Raw genomic sequence first — 17700 nt, forward strand, 5'->3', positions numbered from 1 at the left:
AAGTCAGTTGAGCATCATGTATACTTGGTGGAGAGCTGCTAATATACTATTTCTATTGGGTATTTCTGCTTGCCTGGCCATGCCCAGGCAACGCATTGAGACAGATCCAGAGCTAACGGCTGGCTACATAGAAGGGGATATGGTTCCTAATGGAAAATTGCGAAACATTTGGCGTAATGAAACATATCGTTGGCCTGATCGTACTGTCTACTATCGCATCAATGGGTATATAGGTACGAAAGTAACGTTCATATGAATCAATATATAACTAATTAATATATTAATATTATTATTAGATCAAGAACATCGTGATCACATAGTGAAAGGCATACGCACCATTGAGTCGATATCTTGTCTAACATTTAAAGAGGCAACCAGCGATCAGCCATATTATGTAAATGTCACATCAGAGGATGGTGGCTGCTTTTCCTATATAGGCTATCTGAATCGGGTTCAACAATTGAATCTACAAAATTATCCCATTGGTGAGGGCTGCTTCCGACTCTATACGGTGGTCCATGAATTCCTGCATGCATTGGGCTTCTTCCATCAACAAAGCGCCGCTAATCGTGATGAATATGTTACTATTGTCGAGGATAATATTACCGAAGGCATGGAATTCAATTTTGATAAATACAGTGAAGAGACTGTTAACGATTTTGGCGAGGAATATGATTATGGCAGCGTTATGCATTATGGTCCATATGCATTTTCCAAAAATGGTGAAATGACCATAGTTCCCGTCAAAGAGGAAGCTGTTGATGTTATTGGACAACGATTGGAATTAAGTGAAACCGATATCAAGAAACTCAATGCCATGTACAATTGTCCATAAAGACTACAGTCTACAATATAAGCGATAAAGTTGTCTATCGATCGAATTGCCTATTAAAATCAGTCGTAAATTTTCTTTTTATTCTGCCTTATCTAAGTAGCTAATAAAACGCCTGACAGGGTATTGCTAATCCGTAAATATTTTTTTATAAGCTGACAACCCCGGAATTGCTAATTCCAAATTTTTATATAATTCTAAAATACATACTTTCGTAATAAATTTAGAAAGTTCCACAACACAAAAGAGCCATTTTCTCTCCTAATATTAATATTTAATTTGATATTTTCAAATTCTTTCTATATATATTCTCACTTGTTTTGACTATTGCGACCTTTTTAATTTTGTCAAACCTTTAAATGTCAAAATTTTAATGTCGAGCCAGCACATAAAAGGGTTTGATATTTTACTTATAATTTAGGTGTAGTTACGGTAATTTTTCCCCTCGTTTTAAATATCTAAACCTATAATACCTTTTTCTTCTTCCTTGTACCGGCATATGTATGTATGTATATAACCTATTCTGTCACCAAAAGGTAAAGGTATTTGATAAACAAATTGAAATCAACTGAGCTAAAATGAATTGAACAAAACCACAAAGTTGTTTTATTTTAAGAACAAAATGCCATGTCATGAACAGAAACAAAGTTGTTGTTTTTTTTTAACAAAATACATTGGCATCTTATAGCATAGTAATAACATATAGCGCGTATTATGCCATCTCACGATTAGATAAGATCTTCAACGGTCAATTTTATTGAATTTTCCCCATTGCTGAGGTTATAAAAAGCGGTCCGCACCGACAAAGACAATAAATTATCCGCAGCAAAAATACGTAACAATAAAAAGTCTCTATTTAAGTTTCATTTGTTGAAATAGTATTGACTGAAACGTGACAATATGCAGACCATAGTTTGCCTGGCGGGGCTTATTTTAGCAGTTAGCAGCTGTATGGCAGCACCAGCTGCGACATCCACCAGGATAGAAACTGATCCTGAATTAACTGCTGGCTATGTTCAAGGCGATATGGTTTTCAATACCCCAGAGAGTAGAAATGGTTTAATTAATGAGACTTATCGTTGGCCCGACAAAACTGTATACTACTACATTAACAGTTATATAGGTATGTTTTAAGTAGGACGCGTTCTTTTAGCACATTTGTTTATTCTAAATTTTTTCATCTGCTAGATCAAGAACATCGTGATCACATCCTCCGTGGTATTCGAACTATTGAGCGTCATTCGTGTTTAGTCTTCAAAGAGGCAACCAGTGATCAGGCCTACTATGTGAATGTCACCTCCGAGGCAGGAGGTTGTTATTCGTATGTTGGTCATTTGAATAGAGTTCAACAATTGAATTTACAAAACTATCCATTGGATACGGGCTGTTTCCGTATTGGCACAATCGTTCATGAATTTCTTCATGCCCTGGGCTTCTATCATCAGCAGAGCACTCATAATCGTGATGAGTATGTGCGCATAGCGGAGGAAAACATCACCGAAGGCACTGAACATAATTTCAATAAATACGACGAGAATACAGTTACAAATTATGATGAGGAATACGATTATGCGAGCGTAATGCATTATACGGCCTATGCCTTCTCCAAAAATGGTGAAATGACTATTGTACCATTAAAAGAAGGTGCTGAGGAGCTCATGGGGCAACGACTGGAAATGACCCAAATCGATATAAATAAGCTGAATACCATGTACAAATGCCCGAGGCAGGTTTAAATGTACATGAAAAATGAAATACTACCAAGTTGATTGAAATTTTAATCAAATGGTTTAAATATAGATTCCTTAATGGGTTAATATAGAATTTTATCCCATTGTTTGTTAAAGATTTCACTTCAAAAAACTGAGTTAAAAAATTTGTCTGACTATTTTGTTGAGAAATTTTCTGTCACGCATTGAAAAATCGTTTCATCATCATAAAAGAACTTCATTTATTTTTTAAACATATCCTGAACATTCGTACATTCGGTTTAGTTTTATAATATCCTTACCACTTACGTTGTCCCATATTTTCACTACCTTCTTTTTTCGCTTCAAGAGTCCGCGACGCACGATTGATGCTAAAGGCATTTGGAGCATAATGCATAACACTATTATAGTCATAATCGTCTCCAAAATTGTAAAGACACTGATTTATGTGATCATGAAGAAAATTCCTTCTGAATTTCGGCTTAATATTGTTCCAATTGACATTAATATATTCGTCGCGATTAGACGCTACGTGCTGGTGATAGAATCCCAACACATGCAACAGTTCATGCAATATCGTACCAAGACGAAAGCATTCAGTGCCTATAACATTTGGTTTCAGATTCATAGTTTGAACTACGTTCTGCTGCCAGCCAATTTTATTGACACTGCAACCGGGTTTATGTGAAGTGATATCTAAGAAAGTTTTGACACCAGGGTAAAACAATTAAAATTTAATGCACGAAAGCTGGGATATTTCATACATGGCATCTTGTGTCTGATTCATTTGATCCTGATCTAATTAAAAATATAAAATATATTATTAGAAAAATTCTAGATTATAAATTTTTTTTTACCAAATTGCCCATTGTCAATTTTATAGTAGACGATGGCATTTGGCCATCGAAAAGTCTTTGAATGAACTCCATTGAATTTGGAAAGGGTTTGTAAAGATTCTATATCGCCTTGATAATATATTTCCGATAACTCGGGATCCTCCAAGTCAGATTGCTCTAATGGATATGTCCTTATCGTTTGGCTAATTTGAAGAAGAATGAATATAAATTGCCATCTTTTCATTTTATGAGGTGAAAGCACTTAAAGTAACTGAATTGAAGACTCCGATTCACGCAAATAAATATGCCACCTCAAGACAATTCGCTTCAGGTTTAAAACTGTTAACTGCAGAAAATTCATTCATTGAAGCCAAATTTTAGACCAAGTAAACATATAAACACATATACACAGAAAATTATATAAGAGAAACGAATTGATTGGTCCAGGTGGTAGTACCTAATGTTTAAAGCAACTAAACTAGATGTTCAGTTAAAGTATTTGGTTGACGGTCAACTTACTTCATTTTGGTCCAGCTTCAAAGTTTCTAGAAAAAAGGAAAGATGAGAGAATACAGTGCTTATCATATTTATATATTTATAATTTGTGTGGCCAGAAAAATCACTGTCTTCTTGCAAAAAAAACAAAAACAATTCTCTTTAGTTTAATAAAGTATTTAATCTTCTGGCGTATAAAGATTTTTCGTTTAATTTTTGATTTTTGATGATAATTAAGGATGAAAAATTCAGGGTTTTAAGGTAACAGATCGTACATATACAACCGAAATGTAGGATGATTATATATATTTTTTTTCTTGATTCGACTCCAAAAATTAAATTTCTTATATTTGTAAGTAACTTTTTGGAAAACTTCCTCTTAATTCACATTTATACATTTGATTTAGTTTCCTAATGTCCTTGTTACTCAAAAAGATTCGTTGTCCCATCCGTTCACCACCCTTTTTAATGGGTTCAATTGTCATTAATTTACGATTGATGGTAAAGGCATATCGAGAATAATGCATAACACTATCATAGTCATAATCCTCTCCAAAATTATCTAGTGGCTGTTTTTTGTGATCATGTAGAAAATCGTTCCAGAATTTTGGCTTTATGTTCTTCCAATGGATATAAATATATTCGTCGCGATTAGCGGCTACGTGCTGATGCTTGAAGCCCAACACATGCAACAGCTCATGCAATATGGTTCCAAGGCGAAAACATCCAAATCCCACATTATTTGATTTCAGATTCATATTTCGAACATTATTCTCCCAGCCAATTTTATCTACACTGCAACCAGGTTTATAGGAAGTGATGTTCAAGTAAGACGTGGCACTCGATGGAACCTCTTGAAATTTGATGCACGAAAACCCGGATATTACATGCATGGCAAGCTCTATATGGTTTTTTTGGTACTGGTCTAAATAAGGATGAGAGATTCTAATTAATAAATAATTATAGATTATTTATATATAGATTATAGATTATCTTCTGAATATTTTACCGAATTGCCGTTCGCCAAAATGATAGTAGACGATGCCATTTGGCCATCGGAAAGTCTCTGAGTAAATCCCATTACGCGATTTAATTGGAGGATATTCTATATCACCTTGATAATAATTTTCTGTTAACTCAGGATCATCCAAAGCAGGTTCTTCTAAAGGATAACTTAATATCTTATCGCTCATTTGTAAAATGATGAAAATGAACTGCCATCTGTTCATTTTAAGAACTTGAAGTGAGCGATATAAAAGTAGTTGAAATACGTTCTCTCGCATTAGATATGCTGTGTTAAAAAATTTGCTTGGATTTTAAAGCTGAAAGCTAGCAGAAAATGATTTTTCAAACCATTGTTTAAATCTTAGATCAATAATTCTGTATAAGAAGAGTTTAACCATGCAGTCTTTGTAGTCCATTGAGAGCTGATAGCAAGTAAACTAGACGTTTGCTTGAAATTTTTTGTTAACAAGACTACTAAAAATAAGGAAATTATTTCCTTCAATTATACAAATAATAAATTTTACTCCTTTGCCAAATATTGTTTATAATATTTAAAAATCAACAGTTTTTGTGAATATTGAGAGTTAGTTTCCGGTATCTCAACAACCTTATCTGAGATAAACTTTAGATTTTCCGGTAAATCATGTTGATGTTCACTGTAAATGATTAATATTGGAATGTTGATTGGATTAATTAATTAGATCATATACTTTAAAAAGTCGAACCGTTTAATTACCTCAGTATCAATATTGTTCTCTTGGCAAAACTTAAGTCCACATAGTCTGTATTTTGAGCGGTGCTTTGAGTAAAAAATACTTCATAATTGTCCATCCTTTTGTCATACAAATATTTGTCAAGTGATTTCCAATTTAGTTGTACAATGTCTAAAGTACGCTCAGTGGTTGGACTGTATTTTGCATTAAATAAGTTATTTTGTACGCGTGAGTTTCAAAAGTGTCTTACCTCAATTTTGTTGAGTCGTTAATAATCAATGTCCTAATACCAAGTGCCCGACAGGTTTCCATCAAGCCATTTAACGTGGCCAAGTTATAAATAAGGCTAGCTACCACAACAAGCTCTGCATTATTATTATGCGTTAATTGATGTGGCACAAGATCTGGCTTGGGATATATGTGGCTTATTGGATTGAAATGAACATGTTGCTCTTTCGTTGGAAAATTTTCCATGGATGCTAGTTTCACAGCTTTTCGAAATTTACTAATGTGCAATATGGCATCATCTTTCAAATAAACAGGTTTTATATTTGACATATTTAATTCCCAACCCCTAAGATACGGTTCGAAATGTATGTCAGGCAATAAATAACGTACTTCTAATTGTGGCGCGATCGACTGAAAATTTACATTAATAGAGCTCAGCAGAGTATTAACTACGGGAATACAAAATCTATTGAAAAAAAATTTAGTCCGTTATTAATAAATTCCGGATTACAATTCACAACTTACCCTTTCTCTTCACACATGTCAGTTATTTTACACAGAATTATTTTGGCGAATTGTCGGACTTGAGAAATTTCTTGCATGGCTAGTACAAGAAATATTTCAATTATCTTTTGAACTTGATCATCTTTTAGTGTATTCCATTTAAGTTTGAGAAATATATTGGTCACTGAAAGTAGGGACAGTTGCTGATTTGGCTGGAGTGTGGCTAGTGACTGCAATCGCTCTATAAGTGTATCTGCATTGCGGAGGCTTTCAGCAACGATAACTTCGTACATCAATATAATATTGAATTGATCATTTTGGGAAAATAACGCCGACCATAGCATATCTGAGCATTCATACCTTGGTCCTAGGTACATCAATGCTAGCGCAATGCAAAATTTAACTCTGTGCTCTTTAGAGTTGGTGAAATATTTTGAATGTGATTCCGACAGTTTCATGTTCATGCGCAATAACTCTTCAACGATTTCGTTTACAAAAGTTTCAGGCTGTTCAAATGCATATAGCATAAACAAGGCCGACACCGAACCAAATCCATAAAAAACTAAATAGTTTGCCTCAATCCTGTGAGTATAAAAAAGTCTAACTCATTACCTTATTTTATAGAAAAGGTAGCTTATTTTCTTTTTACCAAGCATCCTCGGAGAGTGTAGAACAATGGATAATTCCTTGAATAACCTGATGTAAAGGCACTTTAACTTTTGAGTCCAATATTCCAGCAACTACTCCTTTATGACCATACACATGATCGGATTGTAGATCTACAGAAGTTATAAATTGTTCTCCATTGTTACCATGAATATGTTGCTCAATTATATCCACAGAAAGTCTATTTTGTTCTTCAGGCGTCAAAAATTTTGCGCCGTATGTTCCAATATTTCTCGCTCTTTAAAAGTATGAAAACAAAACCTGATAAATTTGTTTAAAAGCCACAAATTTTCACTTGTAAATAAACTTACGTATTTGAACAGGGGAACTTCTTTAGTAGTCCAACAACTGCTGGCAACACATTTTCGTCTTTTAATCGTTCATGAGTGGTTCCCAGAAGATGGCATAAATATTTAAATGTCAACTTTCCACCTTGCTCAAGTAGTTGCAAGGGTTTTAATTGCAATTTTTCAATTTCGTTCCAGTCTTTTATCTGATTCGTTACAAATAAATCTACAGAAAGTTCTAACATAAGAGATTTCTCTTCGTCCGTTTCACACAAAAGCTTCTCGAGTAAATGTTGCTGCAATATCGTCAGATCTTTCCTGCGTAGTATTAAAGAAGTCTCCACTTCATACACATTGGAGTAGAAAACTAAAATCCCATAGTGCTTGATACAAGGCATCAGAAAAAAACGTAACCATCCATGATGAACTTTTGATAATGTTTGCAGTTTATCCATGAAAACCATTAAGAAATCACAATATAAGAATGTTTGAGTTTTCAAATTGAATATTATGGCCAAACGAGCTTTTGTGAAATGAGTAATTTCTGCTTCGATTTTGTCGCAATTTAATATCTTTCGTTTCAATCGGTCATGATCGGAATAGTATTCTATAGCTCTGCTGTACATCGTCTCAACAAACAGTAAGTAATCCCCCAGAGACATATTATCCAGACTAGACTATGTATAAAAAGGAAGGAAAAATAATAAAGTATTATTTTTGTTAGTTAATGACTTACCTCAAATCGATTTGTAATCAATGCCTGGGCCATATACTGCAGCTCTGATTTCCCCATGCCCATTATTCGAGAGGCGAGTTTTAAAAGACTCTCTTTACTAATATTTGGTAATTGACCGACTTCTTCCGATGGTATGCTTCCGAGCCATTCCCATAGTGGAAGGCTGTGCCATTCCCAAGCAACGCTGGCTAGGGTTTCGACAAATAGTTCTGATTGACTTTTTGAGACAAAGTTTTTGAAGAACGGATATGACCGTTTATCGTCATCTACATTATACAACTGTGTTCTATTGGTTGCCTCTAAGAACTCTTCCAATAGATTCCATTCAGTCAAATAGGACAGATTCAGTTGGGTTATAACATATTTGACGGTTTCATATACGACTGATACATTCTCAGATTGAAGAAGTTTGAGGTACAAAATCCTAAGCCAAGGGAAAAAATCATGTAAAGATTTTATATTTTCCAGGAAAGTAATTAGGTCTAAAGGCATTCGCTGCTCCTCCAGCTGCTCCAATGTCGCAATATAGTCTGACCACTGCTTTCTGGAGCACATAATGGCCTCTGCAACAACATCCAATTCGAAAGTCTCCTCTAGTTTATGCATAAGAAAGAAGCCTGATGGGCGTTCCTTATTCGTATTTGATTGAATTAACTGTTGAATAACATTCAGCAACTGAATACATTCTTTAAGTCCGAGATTACGAATGAAGTCATCAAACAGAGTGTAGAGGATTTGTGGAGCAAGGGGATGCAGCTTTTCGGTATTCAGACTGAGCGACCACAAATGTTGCAGCAACATGTTGCTCTCTTTACAGGGAAACGTTCTCACTTGCAGTTGTAGACATGCCAAGACATTGGCCACGAACTGGCAAAATTCCACTGAGGAATTGCTTCGACCACTTAAATTAGAGGTAGCTAACATCGCAGCGATAAGTTTCTCGAATACTTTTTGCCCCAAATTCACATTTTTATTTTTCACTAGCGTAAAAGTACATTGTAGCACTCGCTTTAAAGGCAAACTGGTGGATTCCTCAAGATGTATATCAACCAGATCGTACAGCAGATCACTGAGATCGCTATCGATCGATTGGTGTTCATGGGCACAATCCATTAATATATAACTATTTAAAAAAATAAACCTTAAAAGTAAAACGCACAACTGCTTTTGTCTACGAAACCTGGTAAAATGAAAAGACTAATTGTAAACACTACCAGAGATAAGCGACACTTTTTATAAAATCTTCTTTAAAAGATGGGGTTATTGACTTTGGTTAGACGTTTGTCGAAAACACATCGTAAAATAATAAATTCGAAGAAGCTGGCTAGACACATTGGTTTCTGTTGACAATTATTTTAATGAATACACTGAAAAGTATTTTCAGTGATTAGCCACAGGAAATATCAGTAGTGTATATAAAATTCGGTGCCATGATTAATCACAACTGATAAGACACTCGTTTAATTTTAAATATAGATAATACGCGCAGCCAAATTTGATACGCTGACATATAATGTGTCGCCATCTGTCGTCCATATTAATATAATGCATAGATAAAAGTGTAGAGTTTTATTCATAAAATATATGATTTTTATAGTAAATGTTGTTAAGATTAATGTATTTTTCTTCGTTGTTTTCCAGCTCGATGCTTACAGACATTCGTCAAAAGATGCCTTCTGGCACATCTTATTAATTTTCCAAATATTGTTTATAATATTTAAACACCAGCAAATTCTGTGCATGTTTACAGTCGTTAATTGGTATGTCAACAATATTATCCAAAAGGGACATCAAATTTTTCGGAAATTCATGTTGGTCATGACTGTAAATCATTAACATTTGATTAGTTAATATAAAAATTAGACAATTTACCAACTAAACAATTTTATCCCGGCCTATTCGAATGTATCTCACTGTTATTATTCCCACTTACAAATGAATACGCAATATTAAATAACACAATTTTTCAAGGACTTTTGAATAATTTAGTTAAATGACAAATAAAATGGGACTTGAGTGAGCTTGTGCAGAATAAGTGAACTCTCTTAGTGCCAAGACTCGTGGAAACCTCTGATGAGTGACATTTCTGATTATTAGCGAATAAATTTCTGTATATCTGTTTAAATTGTCTCTTATCACTTATAGTATACCTATTTGAAGGGAAAATGTTGGGCAATTTTTCTAGACGAGAATTTGGAATATATTTTTATTGGTTTCGTTTCCAATCTATTATCCTAAAAACCCATTGGGTTATGAATATTGCCTATTTATAGAAAAAAACAACTCTCAACCACAACCTTCTCAAAAAAGATTAGGTTTCGGCATTGAATGTGACTGTCTCACCAAATGTGAGGGATTTATCCTCCTTTTTATTTTTTTCACCTTTATGACCAACATAAATTGCTTGCCTTGCCTTATATGTATAGAAGACAAATTGGTCGTTTAAAATTATCTAATTTTTAACATATTTTCATGCATTGGACTGGATATTAAGTTCACTTTCATTCCTTGTTCTTGGAAAAATGAACTTTAGTACAAATTAGTTTAGTAAGACGACCTCGCAAAAAAAAATTAAAAAAAAATACAAAAATTTACAATTTGAATTAGATTCAATTTGAGTGTTTGGGTTAAATATTCGTGTTTAGTTTTATCTTAGTTTTTCTACATATATCTATACCGATCCATCTATATCTAACTGTAATATTAAAGATTTTAGCAAAATATTTGCTTAACAGAGAATCGGAAAATTAAAACAAAAATCCTAAAATTAAATATGTCACAGATTCGTGACCACCACAGTACTTGATTTACGATTAGCATACATTCAGCGTGTTTATGAGAACTCCTTTCCTTATTTTTCCCATTTTAAATATTTTACTGATCTATCTCTAAATGAGGTATTATGTAGTGTTATTTCTCGCTCATGTATTTCTTTGAATAAAATCCCAGGTGCATGTATTTAAAAAATCTTTAGCGTGAATATAATCACGTGCCAGTCGACCGCTCCACATGGCTATACCCATTTTCATATATCAAGAGCCATCCCTTCAAGGGATTAACTTACCCCAATAGCAAAATTGTCCTCTTGGCAAAAGTGAAGTTTACATAATCTGCATTTGGACTTGTTTTTCGGGTGGCAACGATATTATAATTCTCCAGCTTTTTCTCACGCAAATACTTGCTTAGTAATTCTGGTTTAAGCTTAACTATGTTTAAAGTATCCTCAGAGCCTTCACTGCAACGGATTAAGATTATATAGTATTTGTGGATATTTGTGAGTAATTGCCAAACCTCAAATTCGACGAATCGCTAACTATAAGTGAGCGAACACCAAGTGCTCGGCAGGTTTGCAATAAATCGTTTAGATTGGTCCTTTCGTCCATAAGAACAGCTGCCACAATGAGATCTGCCTTATTGGCTGAGATATTGGGCGAGTCTAGGTCTGATTTCGGATACATGTCAATTTTGGAAGTAAAAATCTTTTCATTTGTATTAATCGGTTGAATTTCAATTGATGACAATTTAATAGCTTTTCGAGTCTCTTTGGCTTGCAATAGTTCGCCATCGGACAAAATTCGTAGTTTAACATTCGACATATACCATGTCCAAGGAGATTTCCTTGTGTTCTCGTCTAGCTCAGGTAATAACAGACGAACTTCTAATTGAGTTCCAACCGATATCTCTGCCAAATTAACAGCAGTTGATGAAGGCAACGTATTAACAATTGGAATCTTTAATCTAAAAACAAAAATTAATAATTTAGACTTCATTTAGAGATGATGATCCATAACTTACCCTTTATCCTTGCACTTTTTTATTACTTCGTTAACAATTAATAAAGCAAATTGGCCAACTTGTAAAACTGCTTCTACAGTTAGAGGAAGCAGCGAGTTAATCATGTTTTGAATTTGATCTTCTTTAAGTAAACTCCATTCGAGGTGTATGAAAATATTTGTAACTGATAGTAGAGACATTTGATGGTCTGGCTCCAGACTGGCTATAGACTGCAAACGCTCCAGAAGACCATCCGGGTGGGATATGCTACTAGCCACTATTATTTCGTACATTAATATAATATTGAACTGATCAGTTGAAGAAAATAATGCCGACCATAGCATGTCTGAACATGTATATTTTTTAATTAAAGTCATCAAAGCACGAGCAATTAAAAATTTAATCCTGTTCTGCTTGGACTTGCTTCTATATCGAGGATTTTTTTCCGACATCTCCTTGTTCATCCGCAATAATTCATTAACGATTTCATTTACATATGAATTGGGTTGATTAAGAGCATAAAAAATAATTTCATGTCTTGGTGTCAAACGAAATGTGTCAAATAAGTAGAGTTTCCGAATCCTATCAATTTAAAAACATTTTTACATTTTTAGTTACACTTACAAATAAATTTAATTTTCTCTTACCAATCATCATCATCATCATGAACTGAGGTAGGGATAATAAACCGAATAACTAGATCCAGAGGCAGTTGAACACGAGAATTTAATAGTCCCCAAACAACATGTTCATTACCACCGCGAAATATTTCCACGGAAAGATTATTTTGTTCTTCAATAGTCAAATGCTTTGATGCATATGTTCCAATATTTCTAGCTCTTTAAAAACGAGAAAAATTAGCATGAAATTGAATATTTATTTAGTAAAGTAACTTACGCGTAATATTTTGGAAACTGTTTTAGTTTGGCGATCACAGCCGTCAATATATTCTCGTCATGAATCCTATCTGTAGAATACCATAATAACCAACACAGATGTTGAAATGTGTTCTCTCCACCCTGTTGAAGCAATTCCAGCGGCTTGAGTTGAAACTTTTCCATATCATTCCAATTGTTACAGTGGACATCAACGAAGAAGTCCACAGACTTTTCTAATACAACAGATTTCTCTTCCAAAGTTTCACACACTAGTTTATCGATCAAATGATGCTGTAATTTCTTCAAATCTCTTCCATATAGAATCGATCTATCCACTTTATAATCAGTAAGGTAGAAGTTTTCAACATTTGCAGATTTTTTGATTTCATTTATTGAAAATAAACGTAACCATCCATGTTGAGCTCTTGGTAATTTGATTAGTTTACCAATTAAAGCATCGACCAATTCGAAGTGACAAGAATGAATTTCATTTAATCGATCTTTGTTGAAATGTATAATTTCTCGTTTAAAATTTGTGCAACCAACTACTTTTGTTAATAAAAGTTCCCTATTCCAATTGTACAATTTTCTAGTGTTGGAAATCCTGTCAATGAAGAGCAAGTATTCCCCTAAAGGCAAATTATCAAGTGTTGCCTGTAAGAAATGACACATTAAAATTGAAAGTGAATAGGAATAAGTAGTTTTTTGTCACTCTTACCTGAAAACAAATTCCAATCCTTTCTTGGGAAGAATACCGAAGTGGGAAATTTTCCATTTTCTTTAATTAGAGAAGCGAGTTTAAAAAGCGTTTCTTTATCAACACACGGTGGTAGTCCCCTATAATAAAACATTATTCCATTTCCAAGGAACGTTAACAAAAGCTTTGATAAATGACCCCAATTCTTCTGTTGTTAAAAAGTTTTCAAAGAGTCCAGTCAATCGTTCGTCATCTTCGACATCGAGCAACTGCATCTTATTGGTGGCCGTAAGAAACTTCTCCACCAGATTCCAGTCAGTCAAGTTGGAAAATTTTAGATGGTTTACAACATATTTTACTGTTTCATAAACAACAGTTATATTCTCAGATTTAAAGAGTCCGAGAAATAAAATTCTCAACCACGGAGTCAAATTAAGGTGTTTCAGGTTATCCAACAAGCTGATTAGGTTATAAGGCATCTGATGTGCTACCAGAAGCTCCAATGCACTAACGTACTCGGACCATAGGCTTTTGGGACACTTTATAGCATTTCTGACTTCGTTTTTCTCAAACTTTTTCTCAAGTTCATGCATAATGAATAATGCCGATTGACGATTAATCTTTTCGTCTGATTGGAGTAGCTGTTGAATAACCGTCAGCAATTGTGGACACTGTTCTAGTCCAAGATCAAAATTATCTGATAGCTGGACGTCATTTACAATAAATGATATCATATTTAGCCACTGCTTGCTTTTGACACTTGGAAACTTTGCCACCTGGAGTGTCACACATTTCAAGACATTGCTCACCAACTGACTCTGTTCCTTTGAGAAAATAACAACATCATTTTCACTAAAAGTAGTAATAACGGCACAGATTATTTTCTCGTATATTTTCGAACAAAAGTTTACATTTTTATTCAGCACCAGGCTATGTATGCACTGCATTACACTGTTCATAGCCAAACCGAAGATTTCTGGCTGAAGTATATCAATTAGATCACAGAACAGATCATTTAGAATGTTGATTTTAGTCAATTCAGTGACTGTATTCATTTTCAGGATTAGCTTTTCGAAAAACGGTTTGAACAAGTTTTCATTCATATTTGGCTCTTTACCGAAGCCTTGAAATATACGCTCCATAGCAATTATTTTACGATCCTGCTGAAGAATGTTGCTCAGAGCGCATAGTAGATCCTTTAGATCGCTTGTGTTGATCAATTGCCTCTGGTTTGATTCATCCATTTGAAATTTTGGCTTAAGCTTAAAAAAGTTTAGTATACGGTGTTAAGTAAATGCATTTGAATTCTCTATTTGCTTTGGAAAGCAGCTCTTTGGAACAAACTCAGTTTTACATTTATGAGCTTATATAAGGACGTTTTTTCCTAAATATTAACAAACGAACAATCAATGCGTCAGAACAATGTACCTTATATTTGACGATTTTTAATCTAACATGTTATCAGTTACTTACTTAAGCTTTAATAAACGATACCGCGAATTTTAATAATAGTGGAAGTCCTATTATATGCACACGTTCGATCAATGTAGAGTTACATTAAACACTAAATAAAGAAACAGAAAATTGGATAAGTTAAGTAAAGAAAATTGGTTTCGATGCAACAGATAATGCACTCTTTCGATTAAAAAACATTGATAAAACGTGGTCATAAATGACAGCCAAGTAAAAATAATCTGGTACCATCTAAAGTCTAGTAAAACTTGTTGATAAATAAATGAGAAAACCCAAAATAAAGTAGAATAAGTCCAAATAGCCTGAGGTCAGAATTGTTTGACTCAGATTTCGCTTTAATTTTGATTAGATTACCTTAACCCATTTCATGTATACAATCCTAAAACTATTCTGCAAAACAAACAATAAGCTAAACATGGTGACAGTTTAGCTAAAGCAAATAATGACCCCTAAAAGTATGCTTAAAGTTTTATTAAAGAAGTTTCGAATTTTCCCAACAAACGTATAAAATGTTCCACATGTTTGCAAACTTTAAATTAAATATAGGAATTGGAAGTAATAAAGAAACTTAATCACAAACGTTAAATGATTGACTTTTGGATGAATGGTTATCGGCGCAGCTCAGGAAGTAAAAACTTTTTCTCCTAGAAATTTTTGAATGATTTGTTGAAGTGCTAAGTGCCAAATGTGGCGGTATGATATGACAAGTAAATCAAATTTCATAATTTAGCAAAAGGTGCTACAATTGAAAGGTGCAATGTATGTTGTGCCGACTCTTTCTAATAGAAGTAGCTGTTATCAACATTTTAAAACGAATTGATAAGCCAAGCGATTGAAAAAGTGTAAAGACAATTGGAACAACTGTTTAGCACAACGATTACGCGTGTCTTTGTTTTGTATTTATTTGTGACTTACTCATCCTATCTTCATGGGGCATATTTTAATTACTTTCGATTGATAAGCATATTTCGGGGTACTTGTGGATAACACTCAATCAGTGTATTGAATTGGGGATTGGTTTTTCTTTTTCGTTAATTATTTGACTACCAATAAATTAATGACGTATGTGCATAATGACATGAACTTTACTTCTGCACTTACATGACTAATGCGATGATGAAGGAAAGGCGCCATCAGTTGCTTATCGTTTATCGATTGCTTACTATTATTATTTGATATTTTCTGTCCTTCTCTGTTTCTATCTAATCTCTTATTCATTTAAAGACGACAAGTCCTAGCATTCACTTGTTCAGTCTAAAAAGAAAACTTGAACGAGTAAGATGTCGCGTTTCTTAATAACTTTTCTACTGCTCTTATCTGTATGGGTAGTGCCAAGTTGGCTTAAGCCATTGCCGCTACCCGTTTTGGATCCAGAAGAAGCTGGGGGGTTTCTTTGAGGGTGATATGCAATTGACCCCGGAACAGGAATTAGCAAGAAAAGGAGGATTTATACAAGGACGCAATGGCCTAATAGATGAAAAAAAGAGGTGGCCCGATAACGTGGTTATATATAAAATTTCCGATGATTTTGATTTAAGTCATAAGCAAGCAATTTTGAATGGTATTGCTACTCTCGAATTGAATACATGTGTCAGATTTCGAGAGGCCATCGATGGTGAGGATGAAACTTATTTGACCATAACTGCCAAGTCTGGTGGCTGCTACACTGCTGTTGGATATCAGGGCAAACCGCAAGAAATGAACTTGGAAACCTATCCCTTGGGCGAAGGATGCTTCCGTCCGGGCACTATATTGCATGAATTCATGCATGCCTTGGGCTTTTATCATCAACAAAGTTCTGCCATACGTGATGACTATATACAGGTTGTCTATGACAATATTGTCCCCGGCAAAGAGTTTAATTTTGAAAAGTATTCCGCCGACAAGGTAACCGATTTCGAAATGGGCTACGACTATGACAGTTGCCTGCATTATCGTCCTGGTGCTTTCTCCACTAACGGAGAGGATACAATCATTCCATTGGATTCAACAGCACAGATTGGCCAACGTCTGATTCTAAGTTCAAAGGATATTGATAAAATTAATATTATGTACAAGTGCCCGATTTTGCTATAAAATCGGGAGTTAATCTGTGTATATATATATATATATTAAGCCATATTGTGATAATTCCGACTGTAGTGTATTAGATCGCTTTATGGATCTAACACTATCATTTGTCGGTGATGTATTTATTAAACCTTTGAAATGAAAAAAGAACACTTTTACGATTACTGGCTTGTCTTTTCTAGTAGGCCTCTGCCACTGATAAGGTTTATCTTTCAAGTGTTAGGGTACCCGCAAGCCATTTGAAAGACTAAACAGAAAACTGAACATGCTACAAAATGTGTCGGAAATGTCGTTGACAATTTTCTAATGCGATTTATATGCAAAGATGCAAATGTTCTTGTCCTATCTGCGAGAAGTAGCATCTGGTTGGTAGGCTCACAATTCTCACATTTCTTACATTTTGTGTGTGTGTGTGAGCAAGTGTGACTGTGTGTAGGCTATAAATTTCGGTTTGATTTTGGTTGAATTTTCGGTTCTTCGTTTTCCTTTTGGCATATAGTTTCATTTGAAATTAAGTTACCAAAACGAAACGGTTTCATGTTTTTGCCTAGCAAAATTAGCATAGCCAAACATGAAATGAAATTTTAAAGTTAGTTTTACTGTTTGGGCACGGACAGAATTGTCCAAATACAAATATCTTGTAGAATAAAAAGTATCACTCTCATTGCCATTGGTGAAAAAAACTTTTCTATTTATGTACATAGGTTCCTTGATTCTTTTCTACTGATTGCAAAATATTTAAAAATAAATAAATAGAAAATGATCTAATGCTACTGGTCTATCATAAATTGTAAAAA

The 17700-nt window shown here is 34.2% G+C and overlaps 3 protein-coding genes and 2 long non-coding RNA genes across 5 annotated transcripts; 3 read left to right on the forward strand and 2 right to left on the reverse strand.

The window, feature by feature from the left end:
- Positions 1 to 2: 2 nt before the first annotated feature.
- Positions 3 to 973, forward strand: LOC137572919 (seminal metalloprotease 1-like). The gene is made up of 2 exons (XM_068284773.1): positions 3 to 233; positions 297 to 973. The coding sequence occupies exons 1-2, from the start codon at positions 17 to 19 to the stop codon at positions 833 to 835; spliced, it is 756 nt and encodes a 251-aa protein (XP_068140874.1). The 5' UTR covers positions 3 to 16; the 3' UTR covers positions 836 to 973.
- Positions 974 to 1707: 734 nt separating this feature from the next.
- LOC137572830 (seminal metalloprotease 1-like) lies at positions 1708 to 2661 on the forward strand. The gene is made up of 2 exons (XM_068284672.1): positions 1708 to 1955; positions 2021 to 2661. The coding sequence occupies exons 1-2, from the start codon at positions 1733 to 1735 to the stop codon at positions 2566 to 2568; spliced, it is 771 nt and encodes a 256-aa protein (XP_068140773.1). The 5' UTR covers positions 1708 to 1732; the 3' UTR covers positions 2569 to 2661.
- A 2746-nt stretch (positions 2662 to 5407) lies between these two features.
- LOC137573008 (uncharacterized) lies at positions 5408 to 7059 on the reverse strand. Its single transcript, XR_011031767.1, has 6 exons — positions 6972 to 7059; positions 6683 to 6904; positions 6344 to 6605; positions 5841 to 6284; positions 5614 to 5784; positions 5408 to 5533 (listed from the first exon to the last, which is right to left on the reverse strand). It is a non-coding gene; the product is annotated as an uncharacterized lncRNA (long non-coding RNA).
- A 63-nt stretch (positions 7060 to 7122) lies between these two features.
- Positions 7123 to 8349, reverse strand: LOC137573031 (uncharacterized). The gene is made up of 3 exons (XR_011031777.1): positions 8012 to 8349; positions 7300 to 7952; positions 7123 to 7226 (listed from the first exon to the last, which is right to left on the reverse strand). It is a non-coding gene; the product is annotated as an uncharacterized lncRNA (long non-coding RNA).
- A 7749-nt stretch (positions 8350 to 16098) lies between these two features.
- LOC137572834 (seminal metalloprotease 1) lies at positions 16099 to 17053 on the forward strand. Its single transcript, XM_068284676.1, is given in 2 exon segments — positions 16099 to 16227; positions 16229 to 17053. Coding segments are annotated over 2 exon segments (795 nt in total). The 5' UTR covers positions 16099 to 16113; the 3' UTR covers positions 16910 to 17053.
- Positions 17054 to 17700: the final 647 nt, after the last annotated feature.

This window comes from Drosophila tropicalis, unplaced genomic scaffold, assembly GCF_018151085.1.
Source record: "Drosophila tropicalis isolate 14030-0801.00 unplaced genomic scaffold, ASM1815108v1 contig_393, whole genome shotgun sequence".
Classification (NCBI taxonomy): Eukaryota; Metazoa; Arthropoda; class Insecta; order Diptera; family Drosophilidae; genus Drosophila; species Drosophila tropicalis.